Source organism: Hippoglossus stenolepis, chromosome 7 (assembly GCF_022539355.2).
Source record: "Hippoglossus stenolepis isolate QCI-W04-F060 chromosome 7, HSTE1.2, whole genome shotgun sequence".
In the NCBI taxonomy this organism is placed as follows: domain Eukaryota; kingdom Metazoa; phylum Chordata; class Actinopteri; order Pleuronectiformes; family Pleuronectidae; genus Hippoglossus; species Hippoglossus stenolepis.
The window spans coordinates 12577042-12591611 of NC_061489.1; the positions used below are offsets into that span (position 1 = coordinate 12577042).

Sequence of the window (14570 nt, forward strand, 5' to 3'; positions counted from 1 at the left end):
TGATTAAACATGTATACAGTCCCGTAACCAGGATTTAAGCAATACTGAGGACCAATTTCCGGGGGCCGAAGGGCAGCATCCCCAGTATTTTGGGGGGGATTTCCCCGATCTAAATATGCATATTTTAAGATGTGTCGAGAGCAACTATATGCTTGCGTAGGTCAGTCACTTGTGAAGACCATCATCATTTACCTCCAAACCCCTACATTGAACGGAGCATACAACAACCAGCGGAGAAAGCAGAATTGCGTTGACCAAAGATTGTATATTTACGAGAAGATGATCCTCTCCACCGCCCACATACACACACAAGCAATGATGGTGATGATCAGACAATGGAGCACATCCTATTTTGGAGCTGTACAAGTTATTTTTAGGAAGTTAAATCACCTTTTTTTAAAAATGTTATAATACAGAGGTCCGGACCTCTGTGTCCTCAATAGTAGCTACGGCTATGCATGTTTATACTGTATACATGGCCGTAGATACCATTGAGGACACAGAGATCCAGACTTATTAGTATTATTCTTTAAAAAAAATAAAGGTGATTTAACTGAATGTGTGGACATTTCTCAGTCTGCCTTTGCTACAGTGAAGATAGCAGACTGTGCTCTCTTGCCTTCTCTGCCACAAAACAATGTGTTATGTAGGTTGAGCGACGCAACTCGAATTGTACATTTATTTACAAGTCAAAGAACTGAGAGACAGCGTTAAACAGCAGCACATATAACGTGCCTCACAGAGCCTCTATTTTTATTTGCCCAAAATATAGATTCAAGCATTTCAGTGACCTATTCTATTTCTGAAAGATGGAATATCTCTTCACTCTGTCACATTTAAACCTGGACAGCATTCGACTTTAGCTTAAGCACCAATGACTTTTGCTTGATTCCATAATTTATTGTTTATGAATAAAAGTGTAATTGTTAATGAGCAATCAGTCGAATTAAACAGTTTCGGGGCTATAAAGACAATGCTAATACATTTAAGATTTTCTACTTGAATATGAATGAGACATTTAATTATTTTAAATCTAATTGCTGTACATAGGTATTATGATATTGTGACATTCAAAGATTTTAAGGAGCCTGAAACAATCAGGAAAAAGAAAGATTCAACAAGAGTGTGAGATCCAACATGTAAAATAATTTAATCAATAAAATATCAAGGGGTTTGGTGGGTGTAAACATCTGGCATACCTTATGGTACAAAATAAAAGTCAGTTAGCCTCCAGTACAGAACATAACATTAAAGTAGTATACTAAGGCATACAGTATTCATGGGTTAACTCAATAAAACACAGAGCGTGGTGACATTAGAAAATTTAAATTGTGACTAGCTTTGATTAGGAAATGGCACGAGAGCAGGCAGCCAAGCACTCCCTTATGCTTCTTAAAGTATAAAGCACATCTTTCACTGAACTATGTGAAATTATACTCTGCTCTTGTTGATCCCACACATTAGTGTTCACTATGTTTCTCTCCATGTTAATGGACTAAAGCTACAGCCTGTGCTCAGAGAAGAATCATTTGCTTTAGTTTAAGCGCAAATGCAACCCTCTATGAATTCAGTTATAGGCCATGTGTTATCAATCAGTTTGTCACAAAACAGGAAATCAGTATAACAGTTAAGACTTAATCTGTTGTGTTCATCACACAACACTTCTGAGTACACATTTTCAAGGTTATGAATGCAGTAGCTATGTGCACGATATATATTTCCAGCATTCTGAGAAATCTGTAGCTGCTTTCAGATTGTTGGTCACTTTTAAACAACATTGAACTATTGAGTGAAATATGTTTACAGAGGATTTCCCCCTTGAAGGTAGTGGTGCTTAGATAAATGAGCTTAATTTCAAACAGGTAACTGAAATGTGTTCCACAGCGACACTAAAATGTTGGGTATCCTCAAAGAAGTCTTACATTATAATATAAATAACTAGTCCTTAACTCTATAGTTATTGCACCTCCAACAACAAATCCAACGACTAACAACAACAACTTAAATCTTCACAGCTATGCAGTGCATTCAGATAATCTTTTAAATTATGTTCAACAGTAACTTCTTTAGACTAATGACATCTTGATAGAGTAAAACGAAAGTTGCAGAGATGTGTGACCTTCCTCTACATCTTTACTGCAGAAGGGATTCGAGAAGAGCGTCTGGCTTTGCAGATCTTTTCCTGTGGGGAGATGAGAGCAAGATAAGAGTAATCAAAAACCTCAGAAAGTTTTCAGCCCTGTCATTTCTCAGAATGAGAGAATATTAAGATAACAGCAGATTGCATCATGCTTACGCTTGATATCCATATGCTATACAGAGAAATTGTGGGGTCGGGTCAGGCCAAACAGCCACAACTAGCAACTCTTCTGTTTACTCATAGGACTATTTATGTAATCTAACGGAAGTACTCATGAAAAACTGTTGAAACACATTAAAATGGCAAATGGCCTAGAACTTACAATTGGCAAAGACTGATCTTTGAGTTACCCCAGAATACTTTTCAGAAATGGCCATTTACAAACAATAACTCTAAGTGTCGTCATGTTGCAAAATCAAAAAAAAAGACCTGATATGAAAAAGGTGATTGTTTAAACTACTTCAGGAGGTGGATTGAGACGCACTAAAGCCAGAGTTTGGAAAGGTGCAGTCTCTCAATGACTCCTCCAACTGCACCTACGCTTGTGGTAAGCAAGTTGACGTAGACAGAACAAAGACTGTATGTTAAGGTGGGCAAAATGACTGCCTCCATGTGAATGGATGGGACAAAAACGGTGCAATGTGACAAAACTAGTACATGCCACATTTTTTTTAAAGGTTGATTTCAGGAAGTGCTTATTACACAGATGTATGTTCAAGCGCAAATTTTTTCTGTATATTTGGTTTTAGTAAGCTATTTGAAACGTCATGATTGACAGCTGAGACTGACCAGCGATCTGTTCAAATTATGTTTCTGGCGCAAGATGGCAGCGTTCTTATCCTGGATATTTTGGCATAATGTTTGGATAGTGGGAGGAAGTGGAGATGCGACATCCATCTTTATAAACACTCTATGGTGCAATCACTGTACCCTGAGAAACTACATGGTGTCACTTTGTACAAAGTAAATTACTTTCGTCCAGTCTTGGGTCGACCACTCTTGCTACTTTTGGAGGTTCTGGGCCTCTCTAGTTTCATCAGTGACTGCCGCATGCTCTCCTCTGTGTAGGCCAAATACACATGGGACAGATCCACCTCAAACGGCTGCAGAAGAAACAGACAGGAGAAGAGAGAAGTGAACAATGCACTGCACAGAGAGAAAAATATATCAGCCATTACACAAAATGTATCCTCTTGTACTCACATCTTTTTCTTTTTTGTCTGGAGCAGGAGTCTGTTTTCTCATATTGTTGCCAGTGAATGCCACACATTTCTGAACGACATCACAAAAACACAAAATAAGACAAGTCATCCTTAACTCAGGGCCAACATATATAAATCAAAGCTCGCAGTGTGCACACGAGTTATGCAAAGGGAGCTCACCAGCTGCCACTCTCCAATGTCTTCATTCCAGTGCACATAATTCTCTATCATCTCCTACGCAGAAAAACATGAGAAAATATAAAAACAGGACATTACCACTGATGCAAAGCACCACCAGCTGCAGAGCTGCAATAGCAGCACCTGCAGGAAAAAAGGTGCTTCTGCAATGTGGACACCTGTGCCCGGGCCACACTGGCTGCATGTGCATGTGATACAGTTAAAGTGGTTCACTCTCTCACACACACACACACACACACACACACACACACACACACACACACACACACACACACACACACACACACACACACACACACACACACACACACACACACACACACACACACACACACACACACACACACACACACACACACACACACACACACACCTGGTATTCCTGGGGAATAAAGTTGTCTATAATGAGCATCTCGAGCCGGAGTTCTCTGCTGAGCTGGCGGATGTTCTCCAGGAGGCCTTCGATCTCTCTGTGATTTTCTTGTTGTAGATCTGCCATCTAACAGACAAAATGATATGGACTGAGTTTAGAAAATTATCACTTTAAAGACAGAAAAACAAATTATCTTATTGAATTTTGACTGGGAAATAATCTGTCAAATTCTTGATGAAAATGATCCTACGGAGCATATGATTGTCACTAGATATCACACCACCCAGCCCTGACAGGTGCTTTTCTGTTATACTTACTTCGGATTTAGCAGCCATCAGCATGGTCCATACTTTCTTCAGTTTCTTGGTCTTTCCTTGAGCCTCCTCCTGTAGACTTGTGTATTTCTCTTCTATGTCCAGACGTTCTTGCTGTTTTAAGAGGGAAAGGGAGCAATGATTAGTCAGAAGGAAGCTCCAGCAAGCAAGCTATGGTCTGTGGTCATGGCTACAAGGAACCTATATAGATACATATAAAAATATATAGGAAATATTTTTCATATCCTGACATCAGGCTTATTTCAAACTGAAGGGACATGCCTCTTTGGCTTTTCTCTAAACATTAACTTTACATGTAGATGAAGAAAGTGAGAAAGTACCACAAAGCAAAATGATGCTGTAAATCAAACTATTTTGGTTTCTGATGTCATATCCAGGTAGCTCTGAAATATTGCAGGGTTGTAGACCAACGATGTGACGTGTGTGGGTGAAGATGGCACATTTTTCACATTTTAACTGCGGAAGTGAATTTTGTTAGGGCCCATACAAACACTAATTCAAGCTACTGAGAGTTTTCAATATGATGTAAATAATGCACAGATTTATGTTGTGTCAAGCCAAACACAAACACGAATGATCAATATAAACATTAATTAGTGAGGCACCAGAACAGAAAGCTATGCCTTCGGATTGACTTTCAGATCGCAAAAATCTGGAAAATTAAGTATCAAAATCAAATTCGGCCCCAGGCCTGTTTTTTACATTTTATATTTTTGATCTGAACATGAAATCAGTCCGACAAATAAAGCTATATTTGTTTAAATTTTTTGATTTTCAAATGAATATGAAATGAAGTAATGATACACAGATTTATTGCATGTTTTTGCATACATACAATTGTGTTTTTGACACTCCTGGTCTGAGTAGGTTTCAAACATCTTGCAGACACGATCTGTGCTGACCATGGGTTTGCCCTGACTGTTTTTAAATGAAATAAAACCATATTTCACTTTGCATGTGCTTCGTTGGCAAACAGTGGACGTTCGGCAAGAGCAATTGTATTAGCAGCTATGCCTCTCTGCTTGTTGTCATTATAAAAGCTAAAAACGTGCGTCATGCTCACTTAGCCTGCAGAGAGTAGAAGAAGAGGGCTACACACACAGGCTGCAACGCTTTCGCGAAACGACTCATAGGGTTAGGGTTGGGGTTACAGCAGTTTGACGGCACCATTTGTCAATGCCTTCTTAACAGCAGGGTATTGTGATAATATTCCAGTAGCCTACAACAATACCAACTGTTATCTGTCCTTACTTCTTTCTCTTCCAGCTCCCTCCGCAGCTGCTCCGCCCTCCTGCGACGTTCTTCAAGTTCATTGTTGGACTCCTGCAAGAGCTTTTCTTGCTCTTCGGCCTTGGCCAAGAGGTCCACCCCACCCACAATCACCTTCTTCTCTAAAGCTGACAGTTTCTCCAGCAGAAGGTGATGCTCCTGCCTAAGGGTTCGAGTTATATCAGGTATGAAAGGTACTGTATCCTTGATAAATAAAGTACTTGAAATAATCATTCATTTATTGCAAGGTCTGCTAACAGTGAAAGAAAATATTCAAGGTTTTCAAACAAATATCTTGAATGGACTCACTGGGCTTTAAGCAGGTCCTTCTCCCTCTTCTCCAGCTCTGCTCTTGCCTTGTTTCTCTCCTCCTCCTCCATGTCCAGCTTGGCCTCAAGAGCTTTTCGTTCCTCATCGATCTTTGCCTGCATCTCCACCATCTTGTCCGGAGAAACCTTCTTCCTGCCTTCAGAGAGACACAGGGGAACCACAGTGTCCTTTACTCACAGGTTGTTTTCGCTGTATCTTCTCATGCCAAGCACTTTTCCGCATATAAGTTAGACTGGTTTAAAAGCATGTTGATTAGTTTTAAACTGTGGTGTTAGTATCATTTAATTTTTACAGTTTAGTTCAGTAAGTCGCACAGCAGAAGTCGAATTTTGAGTTTCTTAAGGGAACCCTGGTTCTAACAGGGAGTCAGTGAGAGCCACCTACATATATTTATGATTTGCTTGTTAGTTTAAAGGTCCAGTGTGTAAGATTTAGGTGAAGGGGATCTATTGGCAGAAATTTTATATAATATAATCCTAGTGATGTTTTCACTAGTGTGTTTCATCTAAATTGTACGAATTGTTGTTTTCTTTACCCTAGAATGGGCCCTTTATATTTAAATACTTTCTGTTCACATCGGGAGCGGGTCCTCTCTACAGAGGCTGCCTTTTTTTTTTTTACAGTCGTCCAGACTGGACACACTAAACACTTTTTGAGTTTTTATAACAACTGAAGGCTACCACAGGTTCTCTTTCATGTTTGGAAGGGGAAGGTGAGGTGAGGGGTATTCAGCTGCAACATGAAAACTCACCTCTAGATATCACTAAATTCTACACATTGAACCTCTAAGCAAAATTTCATATTGAAGGGAACTTACAAGAATCTGTAAAACAACATGATGGTTATGAAGATGTATAGCATGAGTCCCATGGCAGTGACAGTCTTATTGCGACAGACAGAAAGATGCCAACAACAGTCTGTGGTCGGCTCGGTCAGAATTAGTGAAATAGCTATGCATGGCGCATTAGTTTATGAGAGCAGAGACAGTAGGACCATGTAGGTTCTCAAACCAACCTCTTTCTTCTTGATTTAAGAAGTATATAGCAAGTCAGACAGGCGGCATTTGCACCAGAAGGAGAGAGAGAGACACACAAAGAGCAACACATTACAGAGTAATCTTGAAAGTTGTATGGCTCTATAGAGTGGAACACTGCATGTGAAAAAGGAAAGAGACAAAGTGAGATCAAACTCAAAAATCCCAAATATTATGAAATGCCTTAGGAGAAGTGACAGTGAACAGAGATGAGAAAATCTTATAAAACCCCTTTACATTAAACATGAAGCATTGTGTTGGGGAACTGCATCTTCAAGGTACATGGGCTGCAGACAATATAGTGTGGAAGAGGTGTAAACTGAAACTGATGATATAAAGTTAAAAGATTTTTGTGCAGAAATAGCTTATTGTGCCAAAAACTGTCCGGTGTGAACTCAGGGATCCGTCCCGAAACATCTGTGTGCAACTTTTTTTTGTAAATCCAATAAAAAATGAATAAATACATTTTTGGGACATGAAAACAAAGGAGGGATCTGGGCTGTTGCCTCACATACGGAAAGTTTAAAGCCCCTTTCACACATGCAATGTGATCCATAAATTGTCAAAATACATTCATATGTCTACTCTACTCAGGATTTAGGAGAGCTCAAGTGTCAATAGTATAGTTGACACAATATAGATTATATTTCTCTCTTCGTAAGATAATGAACAACCTTCCAAAGATAGAAAATATATATAAAAAATATAACAAGTAATAATATAACAACATAATAAATACAATGAGTAATTTGTTTCAATTTTTTTTGTTATCCTTGTTTGGATCTGGATGGTAACACATTCAAAGAGAGTATGAGCGGCAATTATTGGGTACATGTAATAAAAGTTATACAAATTTAATAATATGTAATATATAAAAAAAAGAAAAGAATAAATTATTTAAAACAAGACACTGAAAAATAATAGATATAAGAAAAGAAATCCTTTAAAAAACACTCAGAATATTCAGGATGAACACCAAAAACATGCTACTTCCTCCAAGGAACCTTTCAACTGATACAAAGTAATATGAGGCCTCTAGATAAGTTCAATCCACATTTTTCATGCAGTCCTGCTGTACTATAATATACATCTTGTGCACCCTACTCACAAGGGTAAGGAAGTCATTAAGCCCACTTACGGAAATACTACAAAGAAGAAACCCAGAAAAACTGGGAATCCCCCTAAAAAAAACACCTACATACCCTACAGAGAAAAAACTGCATTCATCAGTACACATTCATCAACACATCCGTCAAGTAGCTCTCAATTATCAACTTTCACTCACGCCAACTATTTACAGAATATAAACAGATAAGAAACTGTTTCACACCAAATGCTACAAACACGCAAACAAATTGATGACAAATAAAGAGAGAGACCAGTATGAACCATCCTGGAACATGGTCTCACAGGAACAAAGGCGTCATCATTGCAACATACTGTCATCCGTTTTTAACTGTTCTCAAACATAGCAAGGTGTAAAGGGTATGGAAACTCCTAAATGAGAAAGGTGTGAAGATTATGAATGATAACCCTGAGTTTATAGAATAACCACTGATCTGAAACTAACTTCAGCTTGATGATTATCTGACAACCTTACATCTGACTCATATAACTTATCATTCTAATAAGGGATTGAACTACATGTAGACATCTATGTCTACCGATGTATATCCAATACTAATTAACACAACATTTTGAAGATTGCATCATTCGATTTTTAGTCATTTGCTGTCATACTGCACATAGACTGTATACTAAGTTGAACAACATGTTTCTACTTAGTACATCAAAAAATGACAGAAACCATCTTTAAGAAAATTGTATTTTAATTTGTGCTTTTGACTTTTTAGTTAGGCCCATGACTCTTCCACTTACACGGAGGAGGAGGAGGTAAGGTTTACGACCTATACTGCAGCCAGCCACCAGGTGGCGATAAAGATGATTTGGCTTCACTTATGGGGAGCTGTCATCTCGTCCATCTTTATATACAGTCTATGCGCCACACATTTATATTCATGTGCATTTATCACATATTCTTACCTCGTCTTCTCCTGCATCCCACTCCTGCCTCCCCTCCTTCATCATCACCTTCATCCATCTCATCTGATCCACTCCCCTCAGAACCAGAGATCTCTTCACCTACAATCACACAACAACAACAATTTAAGTGGCAGTCTCAAAAGTGCTATTGAAATCACATATATTTTTCCATTCTTGTAGTCTAAAATAAAATAGTTGTTAACAGAAATATCAGTCATCAATCATCAATGTGCCAGTTGAGAGCGAGAGGAAATAAACAAATCAGAACTGCAGCTACAACCCATTGATGGACAGTGTGTGGTTTTATAGAGGCTTGAAAGAGTGAGAACCACATCAGCATCTAAACAAACCAAAGTTACATTTGCAGGTGTGTTAACACACTGTCTGAGGCAGCTAACCAGCTGCATCTAAATACAACAACTTAAATACCATATTTTAACAGCTGTATGGTACTAACCCTGTATGAAGGTGATGGCTGCTGTCATTGTTGTACATTCTGCCTTATGTTATCTACTTCTACAGTCATAACTGAGAAAGAACACAACTAAATAAATCTAGGAATACACAACTATTATTTCCTTTAAATAGCTGTTCCAGCATGAAATATTGCCAAATTGGTGGCATTTTAGCTAGCTCTGGCTAACACCACACTAGTGGAAATCACTTCTTCTTCACCTTGGGTGAAACAAATAACATGTACAAGACATGGTATCAGATTGGTATATAGCGTATGGTATTTGCGTACTAGCTGAGGTTGATTTTCAATATTGATATTGGTATTAGACCATCTCTAGGTGAAATCATCAAACCAAAATTATCTAAAATGAAATTTCTTCTTATGGTATCTATTTTTCCCTCAAAGAGGAACACCTGAGTATTTTAAAAAGCATACATTCTACAGCAAAAAAAAATCCAAACAGCATTATTACCTTCCTCTAGTTTCTTCTTCAGCTCCTCAATCTCCTTCTGAAACTGGCGTAGCAGGGCATCCTTGGGATCTTCATTGATCCTGGCTTTGTTCTTGATGTTTTTAGCCCTATTGGCATAGCGCAGGGAACTGATGGTCTCATCGTAGTTATAGTCTGCGGGGCCTATATTTGCACACTGGTGAGGAAATGTATGAGATTTAAATTGTGAGGCAAAAACTGTAATGTCAGCATCAAGTATGGCAAAATGCTTTGAATTGGCCAAAGCTTGTTTTGAAACTTTCATCGTACCATCATGGTCTTTGAGTTTCCTCCGAGTGAATCCTGCAGTAAACGGGTCAGTTTGGAGTTCCTGTAGGGAACGTGCGTGCTCTTGCCATCCACCAGGGCAGAGATGACGTTACCCAGTGTGGAGAGGGATAGATTGATCTTTGTTGCTTCCTTTAAACGCTGACCTGTGGCTCCAGTCTTGCCCTGTCTTTCTGAACCCTGTGGGATGGGGGTGGTTGATTAATTGGTTGTGGCTGGATGGATTGTGTGCAATAAAGCATATATAAAATCAGTGTGATCGCATTCTCTGGGACGAAGTTTAATTTTGCTGAGAAATTTCTGACTGCAGATACATACTGCAAGGTCAACCAGATGAAGTTTTCCCATGCGCACATGCTGGTTTCCATCAACGCCCTTCTCACTGCACTCAATGGTGATGGTGAAGATAGCATGAGAACGGGAGCTGTGTTCATTCATGTTTGTGGCACCGACAGACCCTGAACACAGTGAAATAACAGAGAAAAACGTCACAACATGACTCATATCAGTTAAGTGGAGTCCAAATGTCTCAAACTAATATGCCAAACATCCCATGTTATCTTTGAACTTTAAAATGTGAGTGGAAATTAAAATCTTTATGAAATCATTATCTTTGCACTTTGTGAAATTCCCTTTTATGGCGTTTCTGACTAACATCATGTGAAGTATTTTTTACACATGCTTAACAAGTTCTCAACAATATCTTAAATGAATATTAAATTTAAATTTATGAAAGTCAATCAGCTAAATACTCTCAATATTGTATATAATGCGAGATTGTGTAAACCTCTTTAATATCCATTTCTTACAAGTAAGCTGCTGCTTGTTGTGGTGATTGTACTACATATCACACAGGTAAATATCTCAGTGGAAAATAACATGTTAGATTTTATGGGTCTCTATTTCCATCTTCATGACGTCCGTCTTTCAACTTACGGTTCTTGTGTCCCATTGTCATGATCCTGTCCATGTCGTCAGCATTGTTTACAACATAACCAGATAGGTCTTTGATATACACGCCAACATCTGGCCTTTCTTTCACCTTTAAATAAAAAATAGACCTTTTATCAGGGAAAACTGTCATCAACCTCAAATAGTTCATTCACCTTAATATACTCAGCCACTTTTAACAATTTTTCACGTATTGAAAAATATCTTTTGTGGCCTTTATGAAAGATCCTCCTAGACAGATGTAGTATTAATCACTGAACTGTATGTTCTGGCTTAAAAGACATTTCCTTTTACCTCGAGCCTCTGCATCTGATCCTTGCCCAGCAAGTCCTTCACTTCCTCGTTGTAAATCTCCAGATATGAAACACGGACCAAAAACCTGTGAGAATAAAATGTGTACAAAACGTGAGGTAAATGGAGAAAGAAAAGGCTTTGTGAATAATTTTCTCACTTGTAACACTTGTGGACTTTGACAGAAGCTCTGTTAACATGGGGAATTTTGTTCTGATAATATTGATTGACTTCATTAAGAAACAAAAAGATCTCACATAATCAATCTAGTCAGAGTAATAGCTTCTATCTAAGAGAAATTAAATTGCTTTTCAAAGGGGTGACCTAAACTTTCTCGAGCACCACAGATGGAAATTTGTTCCTTAAATGCTTCTTCCAAATATTTGATATCTTTAGAAAATTAGGGAGCTCCGCCACTTGAGTTGCATTGTATATGACAAGCCACTCTGCCATTCCGTGTGATTTACAAGCACTTCCTGATCTGGGAGACTTTTTTTAAACAGCTGTTATTACTTGCGGGTGGCGATAAAGATAATGCTTACTTTAAGCTCAATATTTATGTTTACTCAATTTATGACAGTGCAAAACCAAGGCAGTGTGTCAGTAGTAATGTCATGCTTGTTGCTTTAGATGGAGTGTGCATGTTAGAAATATTAACTCTTCACAAAATCCTTCAATTAATTTGGCATTTATGTAAATGGGGTCATTGTAGTTGTCAACTGAACTTAGGGGAGTGGCTAACCATTTGTGTAGACCAAAAATTGTTTTTATTCCCTGACTGATTCCTCTCTTACCTGGTATCCCCCTCTGCCTTGGCAATGTGACCAAAAATATGGGCAAAGGAGTTTGGGATAATCCCTCTTAGCTCTGGCACTGCTCTCACTCCCTCCATGGTGAAGGTTTTTCCTGTGCCAGTTTGCCCATATGCAAAGATGGTGCCTGAAATGAGCAGCAGAGTGTAAGTTCACACCATCTGTGCTAGTGTGGAATATGAAAATTAAAGACTAAAAGGAAACAATAGCAGTTATTAGGGTTAACAATAAAAACACAGATGGCAAGCATCTGACAGAGATTAAATGTAGAGGAGGCCATGAATGCTGTTGAGACCTGGTATTAACATCCGTCTAGAGAGAGCCGATCACAAGCAGACAGCCTTAATTTGGTCAGTTCACACCTGGCATTAAAATTTGCCCCGGATGTGTCTCCTGTGACCACATGTGATCGGATCTCACTTCCTGTTCTATAGATAAGCAAACATGACTGCCATTTGTGTTCCAAGACCAAAATTATGTGGTTTTTACACAGTATTTGACCTTGTATGTGTCATCAACAAAGCAACGCATTGGTGACTGAGATTAGTAAAATATGATTCATTGTGATACTGTCGCGGTTCAGAGGACGTAAGTTGAGTTGGCATCTGCATTCACCCCGCCTTCCAATGTGGTCTGACTGATCAGATCTCAGGACACATTTTAGTGGGTTAGGACCTGTACTTAGCGCTGATCACTCGTGATCGGATCCCTTAGGACAGATGTTAATACCAGGTCTGAACGGGGTCTGTAACAGTGTCCAACAATCATTACTGTGAGGGTCCTGATTTTACAGCAATGGCTTATTGATTTATTTTTTTATTTTTTTAAATGTACCGTTGTAACCCTCTAATACTGAGTTGATGATGGGGCGGGCTGTGAGATTGTAGACATCCAGCTGTTTGCTGTCTGGTCCAAACACAGTGTCAAAGGTGAAGGTCTTGGGGGGCTCATGAGGATTCTCCAGCTTGTTGACAGTTATGGTCCCACGGTTCTCATCCACATTGACGACCTGTTTGTGGCCCATCATCTTCTCTTTCTGGTTGAAGGGACGACATCTCACCACCACCTTGACTTTATCACCGACCTCCTGCTGTCTCTCCAGCTTATTACTCTGTGAAAAGAAAAACTAAGTTATGACACAGGAGAGCAACTAATGTGTAGTGACAGTTAACTCACTAAACTACAATGTCAGCTAGCTAACATGGGTAGAAGGGAATAGCTGGAACACTACTATACGTACAAAGATACACAGCAGGGTTTGTGTTTCTATAGTTTTAGCATCATTGTGAGGATATTTTGGATGATGCTCCCAAATTCATAGGGTTGTTTGGGGGTTAAGAATTGGTTTTAAGGTTGGGCATTTAGTTGTTATGGTTAGGGCAAGGGGCTATGTTTGCCTTGCATTATTTCAAGGAGTGTCCTCTCAACTATAGAAAGATAGAAGCCAAGTGTGTGTGTGTGTGTCTGTTCAACGTTTAGCTCACGGTATTAGCTATGGAACGTTTTGGGTTTTTTTTCCATTTGCTGTGTTGCTAGGCAGGCGAACGCTTGCGTTGCTAACGTCGAAACGCTAATGTCAACTAGCACAGAAGCTAATTTGGAAAACATGCTCTGTGAAAACTGCACATTGTTAACGCGTCCTGACGCATGATTTGAGGTGAGAAAAACAACCCAGCGCAGTGAGCTGGGTGCCATTTCATTACATCCTGTAACGATGCTAACCGGTTAGCATCACACCAGAGAGGAGGGTGGGGTAGAGGAAGGGAGGAACCGCACTTCCAAACAAAACAAAAAAAAACAGGCAAACAGGCCTGGCGACTTACCGCCATGGTGAGACTGCACAGAGGAGATTAGAATAAGCGTTGTGTCCGTAAGGCTTCGGTCATTGGAAACTAGCTTATCCGAAGAATGTACATGCCAGCGTAGAGTCCGTTACATGTGAGGCTCACAGCCGTTAGCTTGTTGTTAGCGCTGAGCCTGTCTGCGCATGCGTACAAGGGAAGGGAGTCTGACACCGGTTGGCTCTGGTTCTGGTTATAATGACTGTACTGCATTATTATTATTATTATTGTGATTATTATTACTATTAGAAGTAGCAGTAGTAGTAGTAGCAGTGGTATTATTATTACTATTAGTAGTAGTGGTGGTATTATTGTTCTTAGTAGTAGTCATAATAATAATAATAACTTTATTTGAATAGCCCTTATCTGAACAAGGTTACAAGGTGCTTTACACAAAATAATCCATGGCAAAATGAAGAATGAATTATAATAAAAGGTATTTAGTTCAGTTCAATTTTAAGAGCCAAATCATAATATAATAAGGTCAAGACCTTAGATTTATATAGAGACCCAACAG

The 14570-nt window shown here is 39.0% G+C and overlaps 1 protein-coding gene across 3 annotated transcripts; it reads right to left on the reverse strand.

The window, feature by feature from the left end:
* Positions 1-1126: 1126 nt before the first annotated feature.
* Positions 1127-14209, reverse strand: kif3a (kinesin family member 3A). 3 transcript variants are annotated; one of them, XM_035161456.2, is made up of 18 exons: positions 14036-14209; positions 13047-13323; positions 12195-12339; positions 11404-11488; positions 11095-11200; positions 10477-10616; positions 10141-10338; positions 9853-10027; positions 8924-9022; positions 6862-6867; positions 5827-5983; positions 5500-5680; positions 4231-4341; positions 3914-4039; positions 3523-3576; positions 3344-3412; positions 3113-3243; positions 1127-2182 (listed from the first exon to the last, which is right to left on the reverse strand). In XM_035161456.2, exons 1-18 carry the CDS (start codon positions 14039-14041, stop codon positions 2134-2136), a joined length of 2115 nt encoding a protein of 704 aa, XP_035017347.1. In that variant the 5' UTR covers positions 14042-14209; the 3' UTR covers positions 1127-2133. The 3 variants fall into 3 exon arrangements, with proteins under 3 accessions (XP_035017347.1, XP_035017346.1, XP_035017348.1); XM_035161455.2 differs by having other exon boundaries at positions 6862-6870; positions 14036-14208; XM_035161457.2 differs by lacking the exon at positions 6862-6867 and having other exon boundaries at positions 14036-14208.
* Between the last annotated feature and the right edge of the window lie 361 nt (positions 14210-14570).

What these genes read in the sequence shown, in the direction of transcription:
- kif3a (XM_035161455.2), bottom strand. An exon ending in AAGGACCTGCTTAAAGCCCA is followed by an intron (nt 5,681 to 5,826) that starts GTGAGTCCATTC and finishes TCGAACCCTTAG; the next exon opens with GCAGGAGCATCACCTTCTGC. An exon ending in GGGAGCTGGAAGAGAAAGAA is followed by an intron (nt 4,342 to 5,499) that starts GTAAGGACAGAT and finishes CTCTTAAAACAG; the next exon opens with CAAGAACGTCTGGACATAGA.